General features: G+C 36.5%; 1 protein-coding gene across 2 annotated transcripts in view; it reads left to right on the top strand.

Annotated features, from left to right (window-relative positions):
• The window catches only part of grin2ca (glutamate receptor, ionotropic, N-methyl D-aspartate 2Ca), a 53,362-nt gene that overhangs the window by 23,148 nt on the left and 15,519 nt on the right, over positions 1-14,695 (top strand). For both annotated transcript variants that reach the window (XM_027141686.2, XM_047800616.1), the window contains 2 exons: positions 6,292-6,893; positions 9,694-9,808. In XM_027141686.2, coding sequence (XP_026997487.1) covers positions 6,292-6,893; positions 9,694-9,808 — 717 coding nt within the window. The remainder of the gene's footprint in view (positions 1-6,291; positions 6,894-9,693; positions 9,809-14,695) is intronic.

Below are 14,695 nucleotides of genomic sequence, written 5' to 3'. Positions count from 1 at the left end.
TGCAAAAAAAGTGTTTATACACCTTTGGGAGAAGGGAAATATATTTAATAAGATTAAGACAAAATAAGGCAAGATATGATGAGATAATATAAGAAACTTTTATTAATCCTTCTTGGAGAATACAAAATTGTAAAAGTTATGTAAAAGTTTTAGAGTGAGAGATGACTTCCTCATTCAGCTGATCTGCTGGACAATCACCAGTAAATATTCAGACATGGGAGTCAGAGGAAATTGGACATTATGGCCTCCACAACTTCATTAGGTCCTAGCAGCTGTTTGGGTAATAACGCTTTCCCCTCTCTCTCCTCCATATGTTACTCAGGTTTACTTCGCTGTCCAATAGATAAATGGATTTTGGAGCTTTGTAAGGGAATTTGGGCATCTGTCTGGTCTCTCTGAGGCCATGAAGTGTCATTTGCAGTGTAATATTCCTCCCTGAGGTCATTTGCCCTATAATTATCCAATTTTGTTCTGCCAATAGTTGATAACTCATAACAAATTTTAAATAAATAACTCATCACTTATGTAAATGCACATTGTCGCTAATTGTATTGTGCCACTGTATCCAGACCTTTAGTTGAAGCTCTATCAGGGTTTGAATCCCATTGAGTCACATGCCTGCTGTTTCTCTTGTCACTAGTCAGAACAGTAGGTTGTTGTATGATACAGCAGAGCAAATTTGGGGACTTAATGACTTTGTTTTAGCAAAAAGTAGGTTTGGTGATATAGAAGCTGATAGTAGAACTAAACTAAAGTGGATGACTAAGATTTCTTTAGGTAAATATTATATTTAAATTTTTTAATATTTCAGTTTTAATTCCAAATCAAAGATATGGTCTTTTATACAGCAGCAGAATCGATACCACCTCTTGTAAATATATCAACAACTCCATCTGCAGATGTGCATGAAATAGACAAAAAAGCCAAACAGTACTAAATACATATAGACAGTAAACCAAACCCAACAATGATGTCAGTTAATACCATAAATGAGTCTTGTGTCCTGAAGATTCTCTTGTTTTACTGAGTGCTATGAAGTGCTGACAACTGAGACCCCTTCCAGATATATTACATAAACTTTTCCTAACAGAAAACATTACCATTTCTTAGATCATACTTAGACAAATGGGAAATAAAACGTGTGTTTACTTGAATGAGGTCTGTAAATTGTTAATGTTAATTAACGCATTATGGAACGTTATCAAGTTGGAGCATTACAAAACGTTAATCAGTTAACTGTGTAAATTCAGCTTTCAAGGTTTATTAATTATTCTAATTTCTGTAAATAGACTATTGATTCTTGCAGTTTTGTTGTAAACATTTTACTGCCTGTTTTTTGATTCATGATTAGAGCTGACACTTTACCTGGCTGTCTAGGTTTGGTGTGATATTGATTTTCATAATGAAGTTGATTTATCTGCCTGTAAATTCTTAGTGTAAGTGCTGCACAGTCAGAAAAAAAAATGTCTCATGTGACGGGATGTCAGAGATGATGTTGACTGACCTGCCACCTCAACTTTTCCTGAACATATTTTTTTAAACAGACAGTTAAAATGACTATCACCATAATTGCATAATTATTCAATGACTAACCAGGCAGACTTTTGAAATATGACTTCACTCATGCTGTGTTGATGGTACACAGTTTACAGTATATTGAGCTGGCAAAGAAAGACAGATCTTGTAAAGTGTTCGAGCGACCAAGGTCGGTGTTCAAAGATACAGCTTATGTGGCACAGCCCTCATTAATGTGCGCCATGGCAAAGCCTCATGGCACTATGACAGCTGTCTCGGGTTCAGGCATGATTAAATACCCTTTCTCACAGAGTGCCACCCTGCTGCCCAGCCTGCCAAAGGAAGAGGAGAAAACACAATAAAATCCATTTTGATTTGTGACATCCTAACAGTAACCTTGACTTATAAATAAATTTTCCTTAGTGCTATAATTGGTATAATTTAGTTAACAAATGATGCGTAATAGGTACATCACGACCCAATAAATGAATTTAATTCACTTCAATTGTCCTCATACTATTTTCTGTTTTTCTACAACGTGTCTCTGAATATTTATGACACAGCTTCACTAACCAAACACAGAATCAATATAGAATGACTCAGTATGAGCAAAGCCTATGTGCGATATTTGCTTTTTTAAATTTAAGCAATACCGCATGAGCAATATTGTGATTATACTGAATTATCAGCACTGTGTTTTACCCCCCTGTGGAGGACTTATAATTTATTTATTATATTATTTATAAATGTTGTCAAATTAATGACATTTCTCACTATTTTCTCTGTTTAGATCTTTCTTTGCCAACATTTCTGCATTTCTGTGCTTGTCAGTCTCTGTGACAAAGCCATGGCTTCTGCTTTCGCCTGTCCCAGGGATGTAAATGTTATAATATGTTATATAAATAATTTTGGGATGTATCACCTCTCAAACTAGTATTGACTCAAGACTGTAGACATCCATCTAAGAAAGATATGAACATATGTACTGTACACAATCAACATCATTACTCTTTCCACACAAATTCAAAAGCAAACTTCTAGAAGAGTAAACACTAGATTACTGGTTAAATACACAGATAGGACTGATTTGAAGAAACTCACATTCTTCCAGTTCCTGCAAAACCGTAACTAAATAGCTTACTACTAATCACACACTCTATATTACATTTACAGTAAAATCCTAGCATTAGACTATAAATACTATACTATACTATACTATACTATACTATACTATACTATACTATACTATACTATACTATACTATAAATATGTTAGTTTACTGGTAACTGTTCCCAGAAACAGTATTTTCCCTACTGTATTTTCTCCAGAAAATTAGATGTTTCAATTTTCATCCACCAGGTAGTAACACAGTTACAAAGCATGGTGGGTGAAGGCTAACACATGCTTCCTCTGAGACCTGTATAGCCTGATAGCTCATTCTCCTGAGCGTGTCACGCTGCTCTGTAATGCAGAATGAGCACCAGCATGATTAAGCTTTCTGTCCTCTTCCACTTCTCTGAGCTCAGAGAGGTCCATTGGATAGTGTCGATTGACAAAGAAGAAGGACACACAGTTTTGTATCCCCTGGGTCCTAGTTGTGGATGGCTTGTGGAAGTTTTCTGCTAAGCTGCTAACTTAAGACTAAGTAACTAAGACTTAATGTTAAGAGCTAATGTGCTTACCTTACCTTAATAAATAGTACTTGATTGTTTAGAATTAACCATTAAAGATGTCTGAGGTGTTGATCCAGTCAATAGCAGATAATCAACATGTGATGCTGCATTTATCTGGTCTTATTTCTTATTTTCAGTATTTTGGTACTGCCTGATGCAGTTTGTTTTAAAAAAAAAAATATATCACAGGTAATCAGTGATTAGACAGCAGGCAATTGGTCATGCTAGTCTGCCAACGTTGCTACGTATTAGACGTCTTTTCTTTGCTTTCCCGGTAAACAGAAGCAGAGAAAATTAGCCTTGAACCTATTTTATCCTGGGGATATTTTGCTCAATTACTATGCATATTAGGGCAATATTCCATCATTACCAGGTTTAATCTTATGCATAGCTGAAGAGAAAGTAAGAAAAGTCATCTGTTGTCTTTTAAGACAAGCTTCAGACAGTATTCTTAAAAACTGATATTAGTAGTTAGAGATCACAATCCAGATTCAGGAGGAAACATTAGAATGTTAAAAGTGTGTTCTGTCTATCACATCTAATCAGAGCAAGTGTCCATAGAGCTGCTCTGAAATGAGAAATCAAAGCACATTCTCTATTGCAAGGCAATCATGGATTGATGCATTACTCATGCCACTGGCTGCCCTGACAGGGAATAAATCAATGATAGTAATAATTTTTGTTGAAGCAGGCACTGGGGTTGTGAGCATAGAAGATGGGGCATTGTAAATGTAGCGCTTTATAAATGAAGGACATTGCCCAATAATACAAACAGCCATTGTATACAATATATGCATTTAATACTGTAATAAAATAAATAAATAAATGTGATACATCATTGCGTCTCCCTACTCACCTAAACATTTGTCTAAAGACATTCTATGACAGTTTTTTATTATTATTTTTTTTAATGTTGTCTGAATTGCTTTCGGCTTAGTTTGCCCGATGCTCACTTTCACATTCTTAAACATTTCCATATGGAGAGATCTTAAGCGGAGACTTAAGTGTCACTCTTTCTCCTCAGTATTAATTGTGACCAAACTGCAGCAGACTGTAACATTTCGGATGTTTTAAAGAGCGCAATTTCTCTTTGCATATTCTATTATCTCTGATCGTTGACCTATTCTAGATGAATTTTCACTTCACTGGATTTTTGCTCAGACTTTAAGTTCAAGTCTTCAGGAAACCATTTTTTATGGAACGCCTGTGTGTGAAAGAAACACAGCACTGACATCCACACCTTTATCCTCAGCTTTAAGTATTTGTATCCCAATCCCAATCTTAAATCTCAGATCAACAATAAACACAAAAATAGTTTTTCTTTATATGTATATTTAACATTCATTCAGCTCCTGTAACCACATTATCCTGGTTAGTATCGCTGTGGATCTTGAGCGTTCCACTGGGTGTGAGATGAGGATACAACCTGGATGGTTGACGTCATGGCAAAACGCACACACATTCACAGCTAGGAGCAATTTACAGTCGCCAATCCACCTACTGGCATTTTGTGAGATGGGAGAAAACTGCGGAGCCCAGGATAAAACTGGGGTTTATGAAACAGTAGTGCAGAAATTCTATCCTCTAAACCACTATGCCAAACTATTAAAAATATTAAAATGTAATAAAACTAATTACAAAACAGTTGAAAGTTCTGTAACACGGTCTAATACGGTCAATATTTTAAGAAATCACTGTTAAAGATAAAAATAATCAGCACTAATGCAGTCATGTAAATATTACACAAGTCTGAAAATCTTACAATAACACCAGAATACTGAAGGTTTAACATACAGTGATAATAGACTATAGAAAATGAGTCACATAACTGAAATGGTCCTGTGCATGACTACAGATACAATGAAATTACTTTTTTAACTCATTCTTCTAATATGCCCTTAAAGTGTGTCATATTAAGGCCAAAGATCAGTCAGTGAGAAAAGCTTTGTGATTTTTAGAGCATTGAAAGGGGTCATTGCATACCGGGTGGAATAAACCAGAACATCTCTCATTTCCAGTTACATGAGCAGGCTTAGCCTACTTTCACAATGCTCCAAACATTTTCTTTGAAGGACACTAGACCATGAGAGTAAAACAGCATTATGTGTAAAGTTTTGAAGCATTGTGAAAATGGTGCCATGGTAGATGTTCAGCTGTAATCTAAGGTGAAGGAAATCATCTCATGTCACGTGGTACTGAGGTGAGAACAAGACTGGGTTATCTACATTCAGTTTTCTGCAAGCAGCATTTAAAATAACTTTTTGTTTATATCATTGTATTATTTGATATTTCTTGTGTTATTGAAAGATAAAAGATTATTCTATTTCATATACTTCTTTTCATTTCTATTCATTCTATTTAGTTCCTATTATTATTATTATTATTATTATTATTATTATTATTATTATTATTATTATTGTTGTTGTTGTTGTTTTAAATTTCATTTATTTATATTCAATTCATTTATTTATATAGCATTATTAAAAACTAACATCGTCTCTAAGCACTTTTATAGAAGTATAGAATTAGAATAAAAAATTTCAAGTTTAAAATGAAGTTACTATAGATCTCTAAAATGTATCCCTAATGAGCAAGTCTGAGGTGACTGTGGCAAGGAAGAAACCTTGAGAGGAACCAGGCTCAAAAGGGAACCCATCCTCAGTTGTCCTTTTTACAACGGTTTATAATCGAGTGGAATTGTGCAACCTAGTGCCTCTGGGAAACTAATAGGTTGGGGTAATTCCTGAGTTCATTGCAAACTTAACATTAATTCCTTCCTGGCAACGTTCACTGATAAAGACCTGAGCACAAAGCTGACAAACGCAATGGCAGTTTAAAGACGGTGTGCCAGTTTCCATATGCAGTCTATAAAGGAGTATAGACCATAGAGTATAGAGTATTATATGCCAGTTGTGGCAACATGGTGGACCTGGGATTTGAACACAAAATCTTATAATTGTTAATCCAACACCTTTACCACTAGGCTACCACATTCCCTCATCAGTATTCCTGAGAACATGTAAGGTAGTCATATGTACATATATATTTATATATACACAATAATTGGTGGTCTTTACTCACGATACTCAAATCTCTTTTTCAGGATGATGGCTCCAACTTCTTGCAGCTGGGTGCTTCCATTGAGCAGCAGATCAATGGCATGTTCAAAGTAATGGAGGAGTACAATTGGGACAGTTTTGCAGTGGTGACTAGCCAGTACCCTGGTTATGAGGCCTTTGTGGACTACATCCACTCCTTCACAGACACCTCGTACTTTCTGTGGGAGCTACAGAACGTACTGACATTTGACATGTCATCTGATAGCATGAATGACCTGCGTGCTCGGCGTCTGCTACAGCAGATCGATGCTCAGGTGCTGCTCGTCTACTGCTCATTTGAAGAGGCTCAGTATCTCTTTAGCATGGCCAGAGAAGTGGGCCTGGTTGGACCTGGTTATATTTGGATCGTCCCCAGTCTTGCAGTGGGCAACCCCAATCTCCCACCACCTGACAGCTTCCCTGTTGGCCTAATCAGCATCATCACAGACCGGTGGAAGATGAGTCTAAGGAACAGGGTGAGGGACGGCGTGGCTATCATAGTGAAATCGGTGGAGAGTTTCCACAAGCACAGGGGCTTTGTTCCTGATGGACATGCTGACTGTCAGTCCAGTCCAGTGCAGCCAGAAAACAATGACACACTCTTCAGGTGAGCCAAGAGAGGGAGGGACTAAGAGATGGGGTGATTAGCAGAAAAGGATAAATAGAGGATGTTGCTGTAGTGGCTCTTACACATAAGCATACCAAAAATGCAAATGAAAATCAGAAAACTCTACAACAAACCTGAAAACGCTACGGCAAATCAAAAACACCAAGGCAAAAACAAAAACACAACAAGGGCAAATGTGAAAAGGAGCAGCAATTTCAGAAATGCATCAATGTTTATTCAAAACAGAATATGTAGCTTCTTCTAAAGATCACACACTTGTTGTTGATTGGTATGAACCCTAACCTTTGTATCTTTGCTTAGGAGTTACGTCAACCAACCTGACAAATTTGCAAGTATGAGCCTATGTTTTTATGCTTCCATTGCAGTAGAAAGTGTGAAGAAAATGCTTGAATTTTTAAGCCCTTAAAACCAAAAGTCATTTTTTAAAGCAAATTTTACACCATTTCATAGTTGCATACATCATCTAAGCATGTAGGGAATAGGCAGGAATGAATGGACAGTTCTTCACTCAATACTCAAGTTATTACTATTAACCACTATTAAGGAATTGTATTTAAATACTCAAGAAGAATGATTAGAGTACAGTCCTCTTAATGAAGGAGTAATAAGAGGTTATAGTAGAAACTACAATATCTGTGAGCTATGGAGCAGTACTTTGAAGTGTTTACCATGAAAGCCTCAATGATGTACTGTATATATCAGGCACAGGGATCAGAAGAAGAAATAGTGAATGATGGGATATACCATAAAATGCCAGGTATCATCTATAGTAGCTAACACAGAGCAAATCCTATTTAGTCTAAAAAAAATTTTTAACCAGCCAGACAGAAGCTGAGCTTTAGGGCAGAGACCAAGTGAATGCAGAGTTTGGGATAAGTCAAGGTCATTGTTTGTATGGAAACTGAACACACTCAGCAGTGTCATGAGTCACGAGCCTACAACCTACACAGATATATTCCACAGTATCGGTGAGCTCTAGTTTCCTCTTACAGCACTTCAATACTGTAATTAATATGTAATCAATACTCATTTCTGTCACAACAATAAAATCTATGTAATAACTTTTAAATGATTGTAAATACTATTCAAAAATGAAAATCATAATAATTAAGCTTCAATGCAACTGTTAAAACTTGTTTCCAAGCTCCGTTTTCACTTGAGAAGTTTCCTTAACAAAACTGCTTAATTAGACAAACCAATATTGAGATCTGAAGACTGATATTTTTATTTAAACTGTGCTTTAATGGAATTGGAGCATGAACATATAGTACCAATCGCATTATATGCACCCTCATCACCAGGCCATCGGCTGAATCAATTTTAATTAAGCCTGCTGATAGTCAGCTTAGGATTAAGTCAATTCAGTTGTTAATGAATTTACAGAGGATTGAGATTACACTGGCTTTTCACACAGATGACAAATAAGCATACATGCTGTAGCCAGCAGGCTGAGGTCAGTTGGTGTGTGTGTGTGTGTGTGTGTGTGTGTGTGTGTGTGTGTGTGTGTGTGTGTGTGTGTGTGTGTGTGTGTGTGTGTGTGTGTGTGTGTAAAACTTGTCCAATATCCCTCAAATCTCGTCCTAATTATAATGGTGTTTTTTACAGTACATATTTAAATGAATCAAGGTAAAAAAAAAAAAAAGTTAAAGGTTTAAAAATCCTAAACAAAAAGAAGAAACATAAAATAAAAGAGCAATCGTGGTGTTTTGTAATTGTGCTTTGACATGTTAATTCTGTGCTCTACTGGCCAACATGATTTTTGTTTGGCTATAATATTTGACCGTTTTTCCTTTCTTTGGCCGTTTCAAAGTTAATTTCTCTCCGATAGGAAGTTTTCTAAAATACTGGTATGAAAACAAGACTCAGAACGTCTCGGTTTTGTGTGTTATAAAATGAGTTTTAGTCACACCAGTGACTTTTAATAAAACTGTTACACTACAAAAAAGCCCTTTCACATTACATTTTTTGGGAGCCTAATTGTGTAATCCAGCACTGATGTTCTATTTTAGGTTATTAATGATTCTATCTATCTTTCTAATGTTATTTGATGGGATTAATCAGCTCGAGTATATCATTGAATTCTGTAGGAGTAAAACAGAAGTTATTCATTTATGGTCATTCCTAGAACAGGGTGGGTCTCACATGTCTCATGACAAAAGATAACCAGGCATGAGGGAAAGATGGGAGGACACTTTTTTAATCTTGCTTGGATTGTGTCCTACAGTAACCACAACCAATGCTGTAGATGTTCTAGCATTCTATTGGTAGAGGTGTTTGTAAGTTGCACCCTGCTCGGGATGGTAATTGGTTCGAGCTGGTTCAAGCTTTCTAACGTGACCAAATGCACATGTAAAGCTTGTTTTATTGTTCTATACATGGAAATACAATGGACCATTTATAATGCTAATTATTATTTGGATCCCTCACAAAAAGTGAAAGGAATGATATTCTTGGAATGAATTGTTGTACTAGACTTTGTATTGAAAAACTGACACCAAGACACTTTTTTTTTGTTTGTTTTAACATGCTTTTACTTTTAATTCCAAAGGTTGCCCAAATGCACTTTCTGTGTGCCCTAATACCTCAAGGCTGTTGATTTCATGATTCTGATTGGTCAGGTTGTGTTGATAAATTTTGTATATAATGGTTCTGACAATAGTGCTGGCTGCAGAGCAACCCATAGCTTTGTATTACTGGATTATAGCATTATTAATTGGGTATAACTTTAACCAAGCTTTCTGCCATTACAGACCAAAACCTTACTGGTTTCTTTTCACAGGCATATGCTGAATGTGTCATGGGATCACACAGACTTTTCATTCAACAGTGATGGATACCTTGTTAACCCTTCCATGATTGTCATTACACTGGACCGGGACAGGCAATGGGACAAGGTAAGATTTTTAATAAATTCCGGGTACTCCGGTTACCTCCCCCGGTCCAAAGACATGCATGGTAGGTTGATTGGCATCTCTGGAAAATTGTCCATAGTGTGTGATTGCGTGAGTGAATGAGAGTGTGTGTGTGTGCATTGCGATGGGTTGGCACTCCGTCCAGGGTGTATCCTGCCTTGATGTCCGATGACGCCTGAGATAGGCACAGGCTCCCCGTGACCCGAGTAGTTCGGATAAGCGGTAGAAAACGAATGAATGAATGAATGAATGAATGAATGTATAATCCCTCACAAAATTAGGAACTATAAACTGTAAACTGTATGAGTATCAAATGATGGTTTAAAGGATAAGCTGACCAAGCAATGGTCACAATTTCATTAATCCAGAATGCACTGGGTCGAGTCAACTCATGATGAAACAGCCTACACACTTTACAATATCAGCATAAACCACATAATCACACAAGTTGACCTGCAGACATTTTAGACAGATTTCTTAATGTGAACTATATAGATGTCGTAATGGTCAGTAGATGTAGCGTGATGTATGTGATTTATAATATGATACCTGAATCAGTCAGCACTCAATCAGACCTGTTTCTGACTGGGTTGTTTATTTGAGTGAGAAGTCTGCACAACTCTGACAGCATCTATAAACTTTCAGGGTTTATAAACTTTCTATATCCTACCCAATTATTTACCTATATTTATACCAGTTATTTTTACATATTGTCTGTGGTGGTTCTAAAAATTCACTTGGCACAAGTTATAAATTGAAATTTGGTCATATAAGCCATTATCGCCGCATATACTTTACAGCACAATGGAATACTTATTTTATAGGCCTGTCAAGTCATAGAATCTACAAGGTGTTGGAAAAGTCTTTTGAGATTCTGCTGCATGTTGACATGACTACTGTATATAAAACACAATTCCTGCAGATTTTTCATGTGCACTTTTAGACTGCAAATCTCCCATTCTACAACATCCCAAAGATGTTCACTAAATAACACTGTATGAAAGGATTCTCAACTATTCTGTGGCACACACGTGGTGAATGATTTATATTAACATTCCAGAATGCAGTATCTGACTAACCCTAACCCAAACCCTAACCCAAACCCTAACCCAAACCCTAACTCAAGAAAACTTTTCCCACACCAGTACATCACCTCCATCAGTCTTTATAGATATAGGTTTATAGATTCATGCTTGTGGCACCATATTCTGACTCTACCATCTGTGTCTGAAGATAAATCTAGATTCATGAGACCAGGCTATGTTTTCCAGTCTCAAACCGTCCAGGTTTTGTTGAATCTGTTCCCACTGCAGATTTTTGTTCTTGGCTGACAGAAATTAAACCCGAATTGGACTTCTGCTCTTGAAGCCCATCTTCCTTGAGGTTCAATATGTTATGCATTCTGAGGTGCTTTTCAGCTCAATAGGATTGTATAAAGTGGTTATCCAAGTTACTGTAGCCTTGTTGTCCTTTTTAAGGAATTGACCTTCCCAGAACTGCCTCTATGTGACAAAACTCCAGAAGTTCAGCTGTTATGTAAATACTTGAACTAGCCTGTAAAATCAGCAAAATTAAATTGTATTCAGCATTCTCATGATTGATTTGAACTTTACCTGAAGCTGCTGGCTGGATCGACATGATTTTATACATTCAACTGCTGCCACATGATATGAAGTATGATGTAGCTGATAAGATAATTGCATGAATAAGTCAGTACTCTTTATAAAAGTGTGCGATGAGTATACAGTATAACAGTACGTTAATTATACAGTATAACGGTATTTGTTTAGAAACTTGTTTAAGTTCCTGATTATGACTTTGTGTTTAAACATAAAGCGGACATGCCTGTCACAGAAAATGCAATATTCCTTTTAAATGCTTTTAACTGAGATATTTTAAAATGTTTGTTGAGATGGTAATACATGAATCCATCCCTGACAAACGTTTTGCATGCTGATAACATGTTCAGCATAAAAGGATTCTGACATTACATATCATTTCTCTAACAGAGGCGTCACAGAAGCTAACACTATTGAGCCAAGATCAATGTAGGAAGAAGAAATATATTCAGAATGTAGTATTTTGGGTCTAAGCCACACTTTTCCTTTGCTGTCACTTTTCCAAGTTTAACTGACTTCCAGGCTCCTATAAGAAGTGAAACACAAAATGTAAACTTTAGTCAGAAACGTCCAGAACACCTTCTATGCTTTAAAATGATTTGTGCTCAGGAAGAAACTAGCCTTAAGCCAGTAGAGTAATAAATACTTAGACCAATAATCACACGTTTTTTTTATCTTACACTGAAAAGAAGCTAACATTCATTCCTGTCTGCATACTGAAACTTCCTAAAGTCATTTTGAAGCATAAAAAGCAATAACATCTAAAAAATGGACTTGTTAAAGCAGGCGATCTACTCCATTTTTTTGACTTTCTCAGTTTTCATTTCCATTGTGTCCCTTGAGGCAGAGTCTATTCTCTTGACTCATTCTTTCTCTCATGAGAGATGCTGAGTCCTTGATATTGCTCGCTCAGATCCATCTCTAAGCTGTGCTGCAGACTGATAATTCACTCTACACTCATGTTGTGCTGCAGAGGTCATTTATTAGGCAGGTAAATCACCAGATAGCTCTTTTCAAAAGCTCTTTGTCTGACAGCTGACGAAGACTCGCTCTTCTTAGTGGAGTTCACGTCGTCTTCCAGAAAGGATTTCTTTTCAAAAAGACGGAAAAGTGACCTCAGGGATGTGGGATGATATTAAACAGAGAGTGAGAGACGGACAGATAAGGATAAGGCACCAGGAGATGAACCTGGGTTATGCTTCAAAACGAACAAGAAACTGTTGGAAAAGTGCTTTCTCTCTGCTTTGTCTTTTAAAATGACCGTGAGATGAACAGAATGTTTTGTGAGCTACAGAACACTACGAAATAAAAACTTATTTGTTCTCTGATATACTGTATATGCCTTTAAATCTGTTTTACTTTTCTCTAAAATAATAAACGCAGAAGACTGGTGTACATGAGCCTTGCAAATCCCTTGAGTTTATGTGTTCCTCCCAAATACAGACTATAGATAACCAGTGTGTCAGTCAGAAACTGTGATAATTTTGTCCTGGGGATCCTGAGCAGCATTATTCTGCAAGCAGCCTGGTTGCTAACAAGCCACAGAGTGCAGATCTGTTTCATCAGAGTGCATTTGGATAAGATTAAGACCCCTGAGTGCTACACAAGCAGAAATCTTAACACTAAAGTTATCTGACAGCTATTTGTTAGCAAGAATGGCAAACGAACATACTTCCTGTGTCCACAGGCACATAACTGCACTGTTATAGAACCTGCTGTTTTCTTCTATTAATTCATAAACCATATTATTAACAGACAACAAAATGGAAGCATTAGATTCATTCAAATAGCTGTGCTCAATTTCTCTAAAATTGTGATTAGTTTGTGCCTAATTACTTTTATCCTCTGGGCTTTTCTTGCATGTTTTTCCTGGCTAGTGGTTTACATATTAATGAAGACATTAAGCCAAATCAATGTATGATATTATGTTCTTAACCAAGCACAGCAAATATAATGAATACAATTATAAGAGAAGATAGTTTAATTAATTAGCCTCAAAATAATTAGCAAAACTATTGTCCAAATGTATTCCATAAATTCCTTCATACCATTAAGAGTCCTTTTTCAATGCCCTGATTATTTAAGATGCTTATTTTGTAAGTAAATAATAATAAAAGCACTTTTTTCCAAAAAAAAAAGAAAAAAAAAAGAAAAGAGAAAAGGCTGAGGATAAAGATGTACTGATAATACATTCCGTTATTTTTTTTCAAAGGAAATTAACCATTGATCTAGTCTCATAGCACCGCTTACGAGTAAAAACTAATTGAGGTGGACTAATTGAAGGGGAATTAGATAAAGAGATGAAGCTTCTACCATAATATATAAAAACAAACTTTTAATTATGTTTTAAATAAGAAAATATTTTTTAAAATCCAGAGATGTTGAATGTTATGTTCACACTGATGTTGGTACCTAGCAACATGTAAAAATTTCATGTACCAATTCAGCTCTGCTCTTTTCCCTTCAGCTTCCTCAAACCAGGTTGTGTGAATTCCTAGAATATTGGTTAACACTTGTGTTAGTGTAGAATACCTTTCCAAATGACACTTATATACAGTAAAGTAGTACAAAAGCACACAGCAGCTACTTTCAGTAGGTGTCATGTGGTCTCGTATAGACTGCATCACTATACCCTGTAGACGCAGTCAAACAAAACGGCGGTGGAAGAACTGTGTATCGGTCTCTTCTTGAAGTCCCTTATGGCTTCTGGTGAAAGGTTAACAGATGTAAACCACACGCTAATCTGATACTCTTCTAGCTCGTACAGCATGTGAACTTCTTGTCTTGTACGATAGCTTTCCACATAACATATACAGTATGTAAGCAGTTCAAAAGGTGCTGTCATGCAATTAACTATGATGTCATGTTGACCGAGTCAGATAACACAGAGTGACATCAGTAGACTGATGCTGACTTGGAGTTTTGATGTATGAAATTTTTACATGGTGACAATATTACGGTGGCCGAGAAGTGCAAAACAAATTAACTTCTCGGCCACCATACAATATCAATACCTGACAGTGACAGTTATTATGTTTCTGTCACATATACATTACAGCACTGTGAAATTCTTTCTTCGCTTATCCCAGCTTTGGAGGTTGAGGTCAAAACGCAGGGTCAGCCATGATACAGCACCCATGGAGCCCAGAGGATTAAGTGCCTTGCTCAAGGGCCCAACAGTGGCAGCTTAGCAATGTAGCGGCTGCAGCAATAAGTCTTTATAAATGCTCATGTAGGTTTATGTTCATTG

Source organism: Tachysurus fulvidraco, chromosome 15 (assembly GCF_022655615.1).
Source record: "Tachysurus fulvidraco isolate hzauxx_2018 chromosome 15, HZAU_PFXX_2.0, whole genome shotgun sequence".
Lineage (NCBI taxonomy): Eukaryota > Metazoa > Chordata > Actinopteri > Siluriformes > Bagridae > Tachysurus > Tachysurus fulvidraco.
Note: the sequence above shows the minus strand (reverse complement) of the source record. Positions and strands in the feature narration are given on the sequence as shown.